At 48.2% G+C, this 15,378-nt stretch overlaps 1 protein-coding gene across 4 annotated transcripts in view; it reads right to left on the reverse strand.

Moving 5' to 3' along the window:
• Nucleotides 1-618: 618 nt before the first annotated feature.
• Nucleotides 619-15,378, reverse strand: part of INSR (insulin receptor) — a 124,882-nt gene continuing 110,122 nt past the window's right edge. For 2 of the 4 annotated variants that reach the window (XM_023644611.2, XM_023644609.2), the window contains 8 exons: nucleotides 12,025-12,127; nucleotides 10,764-10,831; nucleotides 7,922-8,166; nucleotides 6,825-6,935; nucleotides 6,577-6,736; nucleotides 4,910-5,039; nucleotides 4,473-4,607; nucleotides 619-1,920 (listed from right to left, as the gene is read on the reverse strand). In XM_023644611.2, the coding sequence (XP_023500379.1) occupies nucleotides 1,566-1,920; nucleotides 4,473-4,607; nucleotides 4,910-5,039; nucleotides 6,577-6,736; nucleotides 6,825-6,935; nucleotides 7,922-8,166; nucleotides 10,764-10,831; nucleotides 12,025-12,127 (1,307 nt within the window). In that variant the 3' untranslated portion in view covers nucleotides 619-1,565. The remainder of the gene's footprint in view (nucleotides 1,921-4,472; nucleotides 4,608-4,909; nucleotides 5,040-6,576; nucleotides 6,737-6,824; nucleotides 6,936-7,921; nucleotides 8,167-10,763; nucleotides 10,832-12,024; nucleotides 12,128-15,378) is intronic. The other 2 variants (XM_023644612.2, XM_023644610.2) reach the window with 1 other exon arrangement.

Here is a 15,378-nt window from a genome sequence, read left to right on the forward strand (position 1 = left end):
AACTGGCCCAGCTGAGGCCACCGGGCGCGGAGCAGCTTCTGCGAGGTCAGTTCTGAGGACAGTCGGATGCCCTGAGGGCGGAGGGGACCGACAGGTGCATCTCACTTCATATTGCTTAGTGTTCTCAAAGTCCTTCGGTGCGGTCACACTTTAGGGTCTGACTTTTGTTGTGTTTGCACAATTACTGTAGGACGTGCACACCCAGTTGAGGAAGCATGCGAGGTACACACAGGGAACCAGAAGATCAGAGAGCCACAAGTGTGTTTGAAGGCAGGGCTCCCCTCCAGGTGGCTGCCAGCTTACCCCAGCAGAAACCAAACTATCCAGCAAACCCAGTCGCCCACACCCTCAGCGTGGCCTCACGACGTCCAAAAGGGTTAGCAGCTAATGTGGCTTTATTCCCAGCAAAAAATGGATGCCTTTCAGACCAAACAAATTGGTCACTGGTGCCTTGCTCCCCACATCGCGCCCCCTCACCGCCACCACGCACAAGCAAACTAACCCATAAGCCCTCCCCCCACCCCGGGAAACAGTCAATAACTTATGAGGCTGATGCTGGAGATTTTTAAAAAATTAAATATGTTACAAATATATTCTCAAAACTCTTCATCATTTCAGTTCTTCTTCTTTTTTTTTTTTTTTTTTTTTTTTTCATTTTTATGTCCTGGCTTTGTTTGGTCTTGAAAAGATCCATTATCACTCCAAACTACTCCCTTGGCTCCCGGACAAACATTTGTCACCAAAGTTAAGGAAGAGAAGACTCCTGAGGCTAGATTTGGGACACAAGAAGAATCGGTCGAGGGCACAGTCTCCCAGTAAATAAGAAGGAAGGAGGCGGGGGTGGGATCAGGAGCTCACACACTCGAGAAGAGCGGGACCTTCATGAGCCGATCCCCAAAGCGTCAACTCGGCATGAATGCTCTGCACACGTACACACCAGCCGCGTCTACCCTGGACACACACTCGCACGCGCACACTTGTGAGCCACACACCGGGACTGCAGATCCTTATCAAAAGTACAAAAGCAGCAGCTATTGGTCAATTTGAGGAACTGATTTTGTGAAGGAAAAGAAAAACAATCCTTCAGCCTGGATGAGAAAACCTTCCTGATGCCCACTCCGTGAAGCTTGGAATTCTACTGGAACAGCTTTTTTTCTTTCTTTCTTGCAAACTTTTGTTCCACAAACAAGTTTTATGTTTTATACTGTAGCTCAGACACCAGCAAAAAAAAAAAAAAAAATCTTTGTAAAAACAGGTGCTTTCTTTCAACCTACTAGGAAAAAAAAAAATAATAACATCCTGGCTTGAAACAGCAGTTGCCCGAAAGGACAGCAGCCACCAAAACCCCTTCCCCTCTATGTTCACAGTTAAATTCTCCAACGACTAGTCAATTGGCAATCAAACAAATGTGTTTTAAGTCATAAGATGAGCAGAAATGGAAAGTCGTGATCTCTGAGCTCCACTTGACACTGTGGCAGATTCGTGTGCGAATCCTGAGGTTTTTGGAGGCCTTCAAACCAGAGGAAAGTGAAGACGGGGAACGCTCTCCAGAACAGGCGCCGTTGTTAGGAAGGATTTGACCTCGGCAGAGTCAGAATCCGCCCATTTTTCTTGCCCCCGTTCATGTGAGTGTACGGGATGTGTTCCTCATAGTTCCGCTTTAGACCCAGCGAGGACCCTGCATCCCGGCCCCCGGCCTCCTCCCTCTGGGAATGTGAGGACCGATCCAGGGGGACGTTCTCCATGTCCTCAAACTCCATCTCCAGCTCCTCGCTCTCGGGGGCCTTGTTCTCCTCGCTGTGGAAGAAGGAAACTTCTGGAAAGCTGGGGTGCAGGTCATCCTTGAGCAGGTCGACAATCTCCAGGAAGGTCGGCCGCATCTTGGGGTTGAACTGCCAGCACATACGCATCAGGTCGGTGCTGTGGGGCAGAGGGACAGGTCGGGGGTGAGTCCCAAGGGTCCAGCCGGGCAGCGCCCACCCAATGCCTCCCCTGTAAGCTCACACCTGCAGGTGCCAAGCGATCACATGAGACGGCAACTATGTGTGCAGGCAGCAGTCAAGTAAAAGCAGCAAGTCTATGGGTGCTGAAAGATGGTTTTAAAAAGAGAACCAAAGGGGTGGCCTCATCTCAAAGCCAGATCAAGAAGCGTTTCTCCTGATGCTAACCACATGCTGAAGACCACCGTTCATCATTCTCTAGATCCCTGCACCTGATGACTGCAGCTGTGTGGAGCGGCCCTAGAGGGCCAGCTCTGTGTGGCCATCCTGCAGAACCAGCCCTGACTCTCTCGGGGGTCCCAGGAGGGGGTTATGACTTTACTCAGCCAAGAGCACACAAGACGCTTGCTGAGGGCTTGGGATTTCCATTTTACCTCTTCCCTTCCCCATCGTAACTTTGCAACAGTTGGCAAACTTCAGCCTGTGGAGCAAATACGGCCCCCTGAGTGTTTTTGTAAATAAAGTTTTATTGGCACACAGTCGCACCCATTCATTTACGTGTTGTCCGTGGCTGCCTTTGAGCTACACGGCAGAGTTGAGGAGCTGTGACAGAGAGCCACATGGCCCACGAAGCTGAAAATACTTACAGTCATGGGCCGTATAACATTTCGGTCAACGATGGACCACATATGTGACGGTGGTCCCATAAGATTAGTACCATGCAGCCTAGGTGTGTAGAAGGCTATGCCATCTAGGTTTCTGTAAGTACACTCTATGACATTCGCACAATGACGAAATCGCCTAGTGATGCATTTCTCAGAACGCATCCCTGTCATTAAGTGACACATGACTGTACAATATGGCCCTTTATGGAAAAAGTTTGTGGACCCCTGTCCTAGAGCCTATGTAATTACCCTGGTCCTGGAACCACCGCTGGCTGCTAATTGGCATGGCTAGGAAAGGACCTGCATGGAGCAATGTTTAGAAAGACTTGCCTCCGAGTTCCTAAATAACTCTGCTTCCTACTTTTTTTCCTGTGAGGTCTCTTCAAACCAGGTTTCCTAAATGCCTTATTCTTTTGAGGATGAAGGATCAAAATGGCCTCTCCCCATGGATTTTTCAGGAGGGAAAACTTTTCTCTTAAGAAACACTGATAAAGGACTTTATATGTAATAAATGCCCATTGTAGAAAGTTAGAAAACACCCAAAAATATAGAGAAAATACAGCTTGCACACAACTCTCTTTCAGATGTAATCTCGTCTTTTCTATCTGGATACATTTGGAAATGTAATATATACACACTTTCCACACTTAATATTTTAACATAAGCTTATCCACTGAGTTACAAAATATTTTTATGAGCATCCTTTGACATTTCAATTGCTACATCATATTAATTTATCAATTTACTTGGCAATGCTCATATTGTTGGATGTTTAGATCATTTCAATTTTTTTTTGAGACTTTAAATAACATTGCTCTGAGTAGCTATTACAACAGGGTGACAAGAGTGGTTATCTAGCTGTACCATTGCTAGCACTGAGTATTAAAACTCTCTTTTCCTCCTTTCTTTCTTCCTTTCTCTTTCTTCCTCCCTCCCTCCTTCCTTTCTTTTACTGCTAATTTAGGAAAACAGTACTTTCCTTTATTTTGCTTTATATTTATTGGACTACTATGAGGCTGGACAATTTTGCACGTGTTTAATAGCATGCATGTGTATGTGTTGTCTATTTGCTCCTATAACAAAAATTTAAAACAAATATTGGGAGGGCATAGGTAATACGTATCTCTGACAAAATTTTTTATAGTGTTCATGCTTAGTGATTTTTTCCACTTTCACTGAGATATAATTTGACATATAACATTGTATTCGTTTCCGGACAAAATGTGAAATGTATAAAGAATAGACAGTTCAACCTGACTCTCCCACCTCAGCTCCCCAGTTCCCTTCTCCCAAGGTAACCACTGCTGCAGGGTTTCTCGTGCAACCTTTCAAAGATGTGATATGCAATAAAGCATGCATGTAAAGATAGGATATGCAAACACAAGCACGTGTGTAGACATGATATGCAAACACGTGTGCATGCAAAGACAAAATGAGCAAACACAAGCATGTATGTAAAGATATAATATGCAAACTCAAGAATGCATATAGACATAATATGCAAGCACGAGTGTGCACGCAAAGATACAATGTGCAAACATAAGCAAGAATGTAAAAATATAATATGAAAACACAAGCACGTGTGTAGACATGATATGCAAACACGTGTGCATGCAAAGATAAAATGAGCAAACACAAGCATGTATGTAAAGATATAATATGCAAACTCAAGCATGCATATAGACATAATATGCAAGCACGAGTGTGCACGCAAAGATACAATGTGCAAACACAAGCATGCATGTAAAAATATAATACACAAACACAAGCCCACATAGAGACATGATACGCAAACACCAGCATTCATGCAAACGGCAATGCCTTTTTAATGAACACCGTACACACCGCACACTCTTTCTACACTTACACTCTCTCGGGACAATTGTCGGGTTGATCCAGATACCCTCCATCCATGACAAATTTCAACACCTGCTCATTAGACAGGCCTTGGTAAGGCTGTTCTGCCAAGCTGGTGATTTCCCAAAGGACCACGCCAAAGGACCTGCCAACGACAGTTGAGACTAGTAACAAAGAAGTCATTAAAACACATACACACCTTCTTGGTTTACTAGAACCTGATTGGCCAGTTCATTAACCAATTCATGATACAGTTCAGAAATGCCTGTAAGATTAGGCTCAATAGGAATGTAACAGTAGCTGTGCCAGGGTCCTCAGACATGACATCCCCTTCATTTTCTTGATGGAGAGGCCAGGGGAAGGCAGGTTTCGACTGCCCCTTCTTGCTAGTACAGCAACGTGGAATTCAAGCCCAGTGTCCTGCCCGCTAGCCCACACACAACTCACCACATGTCAGAAGAAGTAGTAAAGACCCCGTCCTTCAGGGATTCAGGAGCCATCCACCTCACGGGGAGCAGCCCCTTGCCTCCTTTCCGGTAGTAATCCGTTTCGTAGATGTCTCTGGTCATTCCAAAGTCTGACAACGAACAGTTCACATGCTCTTAACCTTCAGCCTGTGGCCCAGGTGTCCTCCGTCTTTCCTGCCCCACCCCTCGCAGAGCCCTCAGCTGGCGTCCCCTGCCCCAGGCGTGTGCTCACCTCGGGGGCTGCCAAAGCCAGTGAGAACGGATTCTGAGGGTACTCATGGAGATGTGGAGGGGGAGGGTGGGCCACCATTTAAAGGGAAGGAAAAGGAACCACCAAGTGGCAAAGATGTGATGTTCCAACCTGCAGCTTGAGAATCCCATTCTCCTTCCCACCCATGACCTCACAGGCATCTCAAACGGAACTTTTGACTCTCTGCGGCCAACCTATTATTCTCCATTGGATAGGGCCCTGCCAACCACCCAGCCATCCAGGCTCCCAGGATTGGGTCCTCCTTCGGCCACCCCCTTCCTTTGCACCCTACATCCAAGACAGTGGCAAGTCCTGCCCACTCTCCCTCCACATCCCTCTCTAACCTGTCTATTCCTCTCCATCTTCCTAGCCCCACAAAGGCCCACTGCCACCTCTCACCTGCAGGACCCTCCCTCCATGCTGACTCTGCCAGCCCACTGCCCAAGAGAAGCTACATAAATAGGATCATGTCATTTCCTGCTTCCCATTGCTAATGTAGGATAAGGTCTTTCTGGATCATAAATAGAATCACGCCACTTCCTGTTTCCCCCGGCTGTGTAGGATAATGTCTGGATGACTTACCATGATTTGCCAGGCCTTTCCGAGTCTGGCTCCTGTCTCTCTCCCTAATCTCACAACTCACGCTGCTCTGCTCCCCTCTACAGTCATTTTATCCACACCACATCAGCCATCCTTCCAGCCCCAGGACCTTTGCATGTGCTGTAACTCCCCCTGGGATGCTGTCACTCAGGTCAACTCCTAATCCTGCGAGTCTTGGCTGAACTGTTGCCTCCTTACAGAGAGAGGCCTCTCCTCTCTACCATAGAACTCTTTACTTTCTTCAACGCTCTTTTCCCCGTCTTCATTATCTTGTTTCTATAAGTGTTAACTATTTTACTGTTCATCTAAAACAACTCTGTCCAGTAGAACTTTCTGTGATAATGAACGTGGCTTATATCCAGACTGTCCGATATTGCTCAAGGTGGCTGTTGAACACCTGAAATGTGGCCTGAATATTTTCTTTTATTTTACTTAATTGAAATTAATTTAAATGTAAATGGCCACATGTGGCCAGTGTCTAGTGGCTACTGTGCTAGATGATACAGATTAAAGGCTGCACAAGGGCAGAAAATCGTGGCCACTTGTTCCTCCTTGTACCTGTGGCACCAACTGCAGTGGCTTGCACACACAGTGTTCACAAATATTACTTAAAGAGGTGATTGAATGGGTGAGGTAATGAGCAAATGCAATTCAATTACAATGTGAGGATCAGGCCTCCACCCAAAATCCTGCCCCTTTACGCTACTGGCAAAGATTTAACGACTCATGACAGACAACTCTTTCTGAAATCAAACTTGACCTGGGCTGTCCATTTCAAAGCAGAAAGCCAGACGAACCTCCGATTTTGACGGTAAAATCGTGGGCGACCATGCAGTTTCGAGCTGCCAGGTCCCGGTGCACAAACTTCTTGGCGTTCAGGTACGCCATCCCGTCGGCGATCTCCGCCGCCATCTGAACCATCTCTTGCAGGGTAGGGGGAGGGCGGCCAGGGTTATTCTAAAGTCGAAACATGGGGTCGTGTTCAGCGACACCGGTGCCCGCGGCCAAGAGCGGGTCCCCTGCCGGGTACCTAGAGGCAGCTCACCTCAGCCTCCGGCCGCAGGGAACGGAGGTAGCTCTTCAGGTCTCCATGAGCCATCAACTCCATCACCACCAGCGTTGGCTGGCCTTTCGATACCACCCCCAGGAGGCGGACCTGTAGAGCAAGCAAGGGGGTTCTTGGGTGAGGGTTTGTGGGAAGATATCAACTCACTGAGGTCTCCCTATCTGGTGTCTACACCACAGAGAGCATCCTACTCCTCTGTGGAGTATGATAAGCCCTTGTCTGTCTGGCTCAAACGCTGGAGTCAATGCCTTGCTGGGCAGGAAGGCAGGGGAAGGAGGAAGAACTGAGGACTCACAATCTGGAGGTGGGAGAGCAGACAGACCTGCCCACATGCAGCAACACACCAAGGCCAATCCTTAGATATCTCTGAGCACACAAGGCACATCCTCGTCTCCAGGCCTTTGCCTCAGCTGTTCCCTCTGCCTGACTCTGTTCCCTCACATGCCCACACAGCTCAGTCCTTATATCTTTAAGTCTTTGCTCAAAGACACCCTCCCCACTCCTGAGTTCCCAGTCCCTTCAGTCTGCTCCCCTTTTCCATTTTGCTATAGCATCATCTCATAATGATCTACATAATTAACCCAGTGGGTTTAGAGTCTGTCTCCACCCAGTGCATTGGAAGCTCCCCGAGGGCAGGAATCTGCTGCACCACAGAGATGAGAATGGGGCCTAGCACAGAGCAGGTGCTTCATTAATATGCATGGGGACACGAGGCTCAGAGAAACTAAAAGACCAGTGTGGGAGCAGAAGAGCAGGAAGAGTCTGTGCTGTCTTGAGTGGGGACAGGGACACGGTGGACCATCATGTGTTTAAGGATTACAAAGAAGGCAGGAAGAGGGAAGAAAAAGAAGATTCTGGAAAGCAATAGGACAGCCAGTCTGGCTCCAGGCAAGGTGGGAGAGGATGGGATTGGAGAAGGAAGCAGGAAGGGACCCTCCCCCGCACCTTTAGGATGCTTAGCAGGGTGGGGATGGGCAGGAAGTCCACACCCACCGTCCTCATGCTCCGCACAGGACAGAGGAGGCGGGACGTGAAAAGAAGCCTTTGTCTGCTCCCGGGGCCAACGCAGGACTCACCACGTGATGGCAGGTGAAGCCCTTCATGACTGAGGCCTCGTTGAGAAACTCGATCCTCTCTCGCAGACTGGCAGACTCGTTGACTGTCTTCACCGCCACGCGGGTCTCCGCCTCGCCCTTGACGATGTCCCTGGCGTTGCCTTCATACACCATGCCGAAGGAGCCCTGCCCCAGCTCCCGCAGGAGGGTGATCTTCTCCCGAGGCACCTCCCACTCGTCCGGCACGTACACAGAGCAGGGAAACACTACTCCTCAGTTATCTACACAGCATCCTCCGCGGGTCCCTCAGGAGGGGTCCCCGGCCACCTCCCACTCAGCCCCCCACCCCTGACAAATCTCATTATGTGACTTCTGCGATCCAGGACCCATGCTGGGCACTGGGCACAAAGTCAAGAACAGGACAGGCATGGGTCTGTGTTGTCATGGAGGGGACAGGAAGGAGCCGCAACTGGTCCAGGGTCCTGGCTGGTGAGTGGTGAGCTGAGCCTGCATCCTCACCCTTTCTGTCTGATTTCAGAGCCCCACTACTGGATGATGCTACTTCCCGTCTGAGGCTGTTGTCTCTGCAAAGTGCCGAGGGGTTGGGGGACCACCCAGCCTGCCAGTCACCAGACATGTGAGTGAGCCCATCCAAGACCACCTGGTGCCAGCTGATCGGCAGGTGGGCCGCCACCGTGTGAGCGAGACCAGAACTGCCCAGCCGAGCACAGCCCAGGTGTTGGACCCACCAAACTACAAGCTGATAACTGGTTGTTGTTTTAAGCCACTAGGTTTGGGATGGTTTGTTACTCAGTAAATGATTCACAGACAAATGCACGAAGGCCTTGTAAAAAGTCAAAATGCTTCCTGCTTTCCTCTGCACCTGTCATGGGCTGAATTGTGCTCCCCTCCCCACCAATTCATACGTTGAAGTTCTAACCCCTGAACCTCAGAAGGTACTGTATTTGGAGACAAGGTCTTTACAGAGGTAAAGTTAAAATGAGGTCCTTAGGGTGGGCTCTGATCCAATCCAACTGGTGTCCTCATAAGAGAAGATGAGGACACAGACACGCACAGAGGGGAGACCATGTGAGGACACAGGGAGAAGATGGCCGCGCACAAGCCAAGGAAAGAAGCATCAAGAGAAACCAACCCTGAGGTCCCCCTGATCTCAGACATCCAGCCTCCGTGGACTGTGAGGAAATAAAATTCCGTTTTCTAAACCGTCCAGTCTGTGGTGCTTTGTTTCAGCAGCTCTAGCAGGCCAACGGTCAGCAACGGCTCACGCGAGTACACCGAATCAGACACGAGCTCTGCACCCACGTGAACTCACTGATGCTCAGTAGAGGACCCCGCCCCCCAGATCTTTTTCTGCGTGTATCCCTAGCCCCAGACCTTCCCTGGAGCTTAAAGACCCTTGAGCTCCAATTTCCAGCTTTCACTGGGCAGGGTAGGAGGGAAAGGCAGCCCTGAGCAGCCATCCTGGCCTCACCCCTTACGAGGGAACCCAACAGAAGCCCCGAGGTTCAGCTTCCCCATCTCCAACGCGCAGAAACGTCGTCCTTCCCAAACAGAGACAGGAGGCTCATGGATCAGCATTCGTTCCCTCCCTCTCCTGCTCCCTCCACGCATTCCCATCTGGAATAACCACCCATTCCTAGTTTCTCTATTCTGATGTTTTAACATCTGGAGCCTTGCTGGCTGTGGAAGGCCTGTCCCTCCCAGGGTAGCCAGTTCCCAGAGATACTGAATGACTCATCTGTGAGTGCTCCTTTCATACGCAAACGAACCAATCCAGAGCTCACACTCCAATCATCTCCTAGGCTGCTATTCCCCTGCTCTGATCACCCCAGGGCCAGGTTCCAGACAGCCAGGAACAGAAACTACATCCCAGAGCCTGCTGAAATTACTCAAACTAGCCAATCTGAAGCCCGCTCACTTTGCCTCACCAATTCCTCCCCGCAGAAACCACAAGAAAGGCTCTTGCCCACATTTCTCCCCTTCTGCTCCCTGACCGACCTGGTGCTTCCCCCTGTGGCCCTGTGTGGCGTGCCCTGCCTCCTGCTTCTAGGGGATCTGTGAATATAGTGAACTTCTTTCATGACAGTCCCTTCCGTGTCTACACGTCTTATCACAACTGATTAAAACACATTCCAATCACCCTTAAAAACACCATCGCTGTATCCCAAGGCAGCATCCTGCTGGACAATGGTGTTTGTGCCTTGAAAGTCACTTTTTGATTATGGCTGCATGAAGCATTTTAGAAACTTGTCATGCAACAGATGTCTTCCCCTCTGAAGCAACAGCCAAGCCTTATCGACAGGGCTCACTCACTGCCCTTTGGTACAACCAAAGGAAATATGGGTGTCCATCCTGCACTCATGCTGCCAGCATCAGCATCACATCCAGGTTCAGCCATCACCAACAGCAGATGTGTCCCTGGGATGCACTCAGCCTCCTGCTCGCCCTGTCTTGTCCCTGTTCTTGTCTTCCCCACCTCTATCCCCAGGCTCTCATTTTGGCTTCTGACTCCCACCTCCTGCGTCCCACCTTGGACGCAGTGTCCTGGCTCTGACTCTTAGCACTTTCTCTGGCATGAGCCCTAGGCTCCACATCCCCACAGCTGGGGCACCAGATTCTCCACCTTCCAGCCCACGGGTGCCAGACCAACTAGATCAGCCCTTTCAAACAGGTGCAGGACGGCAGGTGTCCAACTGCTCCCAGCAGCAAGGGGCAGGTCTGCAAGCTAAAGGAACAGGAGGGCTAATCTCAGCCTCCCGGGGTGTCATCCTTTGACTTTCACCAGACAAAGGAAACCGAACAGAGGATTCTGACAGCCCACAAGGAAGAGGATGGTACTCACCATCACTGGCGCTGAGGTACTCAGGGTTTGAGGAAGCGTACAGCGGTCCCAGGGGCCCATCTGGCTGCCTGGATGAGAAAAATGAAGGGTCCCAGCTTGAGATACTCACGGGACTCTGTGGGTCACCGTAGGAGGCTACAGACCTCCCCAAGATTATCAGTAGCATCCACATAATCCTAGAAACAGACTGGTGCTGAGGATGGAGGGACCCTTATGTTTTGAGTAGAAACGTGAGGGATGGCTACTTAACTGCATCAACGTGGGAACCATTCACCCCATAAATTGTAACTTATGATTGTCCGTGTAACACCTAAAAGCCACTCACCCAGGGCTATTCTGGAGCCATCTGGTCCCAGCTTGTGAGAAACAACTGTTAAATCTTCTGGAAACTTGCAAGTCAGTTATTAAATACAATCGTCGCTCAAAATTAAATTATATAGGTTTGCAATTAAATTATATTAAAAGAAAAGGCAATGGATATTCAAAACTCACTACTCCCTAAGTATGGTGCTACATTTTACTACAATCAATGCTCTTGAGGCTATCTACATTACCGCATCTGTTTACATTATTGTATCCATCTAGTGGAAATGAGCCAGAGGAAGACAAAGACTGCATATCTCTTTCTAACTCTGCACTCAGTGACATCGTGTCTATAGCTTGAAATTGGCCATGGTGGGAATATTAACACCACCGAAATCTGTAAACACCACCAACCAAGACTTGACATGCTTCTGTTGTACACTCAGGCTTGAGAAAGTAATGGATAAAATGTTAATAATGCAGATTAAACTTAATGGTGTGTCCTCTCTGTAGCCACGACATTGCGAATGGCATAATAAATTGAGAAAACGTTCTCCCAGCATTTAAGAATTATTCACTGAGCCAGCAAAGTCATTCCTATCATTTACGTCTTATCTCATTTTTGTCTTACTCTTTAATATCAACATAATATCAACCAACATTCAGGTTGGAACTACACTCCTTCATCAATTGCAACCATAGGTTGGCTATAGATTCAAAGCTTCAGGAAAAAGAAAACTGACAAAAGCATTTTGTGAAAATTAACTGAACAGAGGGAATTTACGATAAAGAAGATTGCATATTGTATTACTGTCATTATCTATAAATTGCCTGCTACGTACCCTTTATATCAGTAAAATTTATAATAAACTTAGACATAGCTCTGCCTACATCTGGGCATATTTTTTCTCAGAGAGTCGGTTATTAACCATTTATACCAGCACACCACTGCGCTTACCTCTTTCTCAAGAAGAGGTAAATGCTTCCAATGACCACACTGAAGAGAAAGACAAAGATGAGGGGGCCGATGATGATTTTTGCAATATTTGATGGGACGTCTACTAAAATAAAATCAGAAAATACATATTTCACATCAAAAACGTGTTCACATCCAAGTTCGCATCAAAAATCACATCCATGCCTATAACAGTGGGCCACACACACTTGTCCCCACTCTCCTGTCTTGACTCTCTCTCCGCTGGTTTCCATGGGGCTGGGCAGTGGGCTCAGAGTTCTGTATTCTGGAAGCACACACTCCTGACCCACAGACCACTGCCCACTGCCAGACTTCCCCCTTCCCCACCCAAGGCCAGCTTCACAGGCGTGCAACCAAAGCCATCACCCAGGTCCCCACACTCAGAAGGGTCTTGCTCTTGGTTTAATGCTCCTCTGTCACCATCTTGAAAGTCTTAACAATTTTTAAACAAGGGGTCCTGCATTTTCATTTTGCATTGGGCTCTGCAAATTATATAGCCTATCTTAATTTCAACAGCACCTCTGGTGGATAAAAAATTCCCCAGGAAGTGCCTTGTGTGTGCTGGGAGGTCCTCCCCTACAAAAAGAAACCCTTGTAAACCTATGGCAGAAATGTTAGGCAACCCTTATTTTTTAAAATTCTCATGCAAAGCTGAGTTGTCTGTAATCATTAACACACCCACATATTCAGACTCTTCCAACCCAAGGAAGAAAATGGATTCTGAAGTCAGAAAAGGAATCTGGTCCTCCGGGCCTTTAATAAATAGCAGTTTACTGAACACACACTAAACACCAAGCAGTGTTTGAAGTGCTTCGCATGAGCGATCTTATTTACTCGTCACATAAGCCAAGGTGGGAGGCACCATGACTCATGCCACTTAACAGATTGGGAAACAGAGGCTCAGAGAGGGGAGGGATCTTCCCAAAGTCCCAGAGCTGATCCAGGGCAGAGCAGGGATGTGAACCCGGGCAATCTGAGTGAGTTCTTGATCACTGCCCCACCCTGCCTCCGGTGGCCAGCTCTATCCTGAGATATCTCGTCCTCCTGCCCGTCCCGGAATTGACAGCAAACTGCCTCACCCCGTCTCCGGTGGCTCCTGGCACGCAGAAAGTCTCCGTAAATATTTGGTGATTGAATAGGACATGAGAAATGGAAACCATCCGGTCACATGCAGCTGTCTGTGTGTCCCCTCCTCCCCTCCCTTCTTCCATAGGAGCGGGGAAGCTGGAGGCTACCAAGCAGGTCAGGACTCAGCAAGGCTCAGGGCAGAATCCCGAGACCCACGATGCCGTCCCCATCTCTGCTTCCCGGACCCCACAGTCCTGCTCATTCTGCAGATTCCCGTGGCTGCCAGAACTAGGGTGAGGGAAGGGAAGCATCTAGGGTGAAAAATTTGAGAGGAAGTCTTGCCCTGGCTCATGCAAGGGCAGGGTTAGCCCCTGAGAGTGAGCATCTCCTTAATTTTTTTTTTTTTTTTTTTTTTTTTTTTGCTGAGGAAGACTGGCCCTGAGCTAACATCTGTGCCCATCTTCCTCTACTTTCTATGTGGGACGCCTACCACAGCATGGCTTGCCAAGCGGTGCCATGTCCGCACCTGGGATCTGAACTGGCAAATCCCAGACCGCCAAAGCAGAACATGCACACTTAACCGCTGCACCACTGGGCCAGCCACCGTCTCCTTAAATTTTACACCTTGGGTGTAAAATGCTTGCCTCCTTGTTACATAAGAAGGAATTTTCTTTAAGTAATCTAATGTGTCCAACATTTAATTCTCCAGATTTTTTGCTGTTGTTAGCAATGCTGCACTGGATTTCTTCGAGCATGTATCTTTTTTTGCACATCTCTGTTTGTTTCCTTAGGATAAGTTTCTAGAGCCAGAAGTGTTGGCTCAAATACAAAGAGCCTTTATGAGATTTTTTGCTATGTATTATTAAAGTACTATATTTTAGCACTCACCCACCGTGAAAAAGAATGTCCGTATGTCTGCACTCTTGGACAACATTGAGCACTGTAGTTAAAAAACAGAAAGAGAAACCTTGCCAATTTGATAAGTTAAAAATCATATCTTGGGGCTAGCCTGGGGGCATAGCGGTAAAAGTCTCATGCACCACTTCGGTGAACCAGGGTTTGCTGGTTTGGATCCCAAGCCACACTGTGGCAGCATCCCACAGATAAAGGAGAGGAAGATGGGCACGGATGTGAGCTCAGGGCCAATCTTCCTCAGCAAAAAGAGGAGGATTGGTGGCAGATGTTAGCTCAGGGTTAATCTTCCTCAAAAAAAGAATCATATCTTGTTTTAATTTGCTTTTTTTTTTGGTGTGGTTTTGAGTGAGGTTGGACATTTTTTACGTTTTCTATTTTTCATATTTTTTTCCTCTCCAAAGCCCCAGTACATAGTTGTATATTCTAGCTGTAAGCCCTTCTAGTTCTTCCATGTGGGCCACCACCACAGCATGGCTACTGACAGATCAGTGGTGTGGCTCTGCACCCAGGAAGTGAACCCGGGCCACGGAAGCAGAGTGCACTAAAGTGCAACCACTAGGCCATCAGGCCTGGCTCTCATATTTCTTTTTAAATTGGCTACTTATGTCCTTTGCTTATTTTTGTGTTAGGACATATATCTTTTCCTCATAACAAATATTCATTTTGTATTAAGCATATTCACTCTTGGTCAAGGACGTTACAAATATTTTCCCCACTTTGATATTTTCCTGCAAAATTTATTCAAGGTGTTCCTGGTTCCCAAGAGACAGACTCCAAATTCTTGAAATATCTTGAGTAATAGGAGTGTCTTTGACACTGAGGAGTCCTTTGGAACACACCTGAGTTTACTCTAAGGGATGCAATGACTCAGGACAGGACCGGTCACCAGAAGACCAAGCACGTATTCAGAGGAGCGGGATGTTCAGTGAGCCTGAGCTCCAGAGAGGGGAGGGGGCTGGAGGTGAGATCAATCACACGGTCAATGACTCGGTCAATCACACCTGCGCAATGAAACCCCAATAAAAACTCTGGACGCTGAAGCTCAGAGATGCTTCCTGGCTAATGAGCACATCAGTATGAGGGTGACATGACACGTCCCAGTTCCATGGGGAGAAGACACAGGAGCTCAGCGTCCGGGAACCTCCTGGCCATCGCCTCGCCGTATAGGTGTCTCATCATTCCGGAGGTCTTGACTTATATGCTTTATAATAAAACGGTCATTGTAATATAGCAACGTCCTGAGTTCTGTGAGCCATTTTAGCAAATGATCAGATCTGAGGGGGTCATGGGAATCCCCAAATTTGTTGCCAGTTGGCCAGAAGTGTGAGTGGCCAGGAGAACCCCCAAACTTGC

Source organism: Equus caballus, chromosome 7 (assembly GCF_041296265.1).
Source record: "Equus caballus isolate H_3958 breed thoroughbred chromosome 7, TB-T2T, whole genome shotgun sequence".
NCBI classification, from domain to species: Eukaryota; Metazoa; Chordata; class Mammalia; order Perissodactyla; family Equidae; genus Equus; species Equus caballus.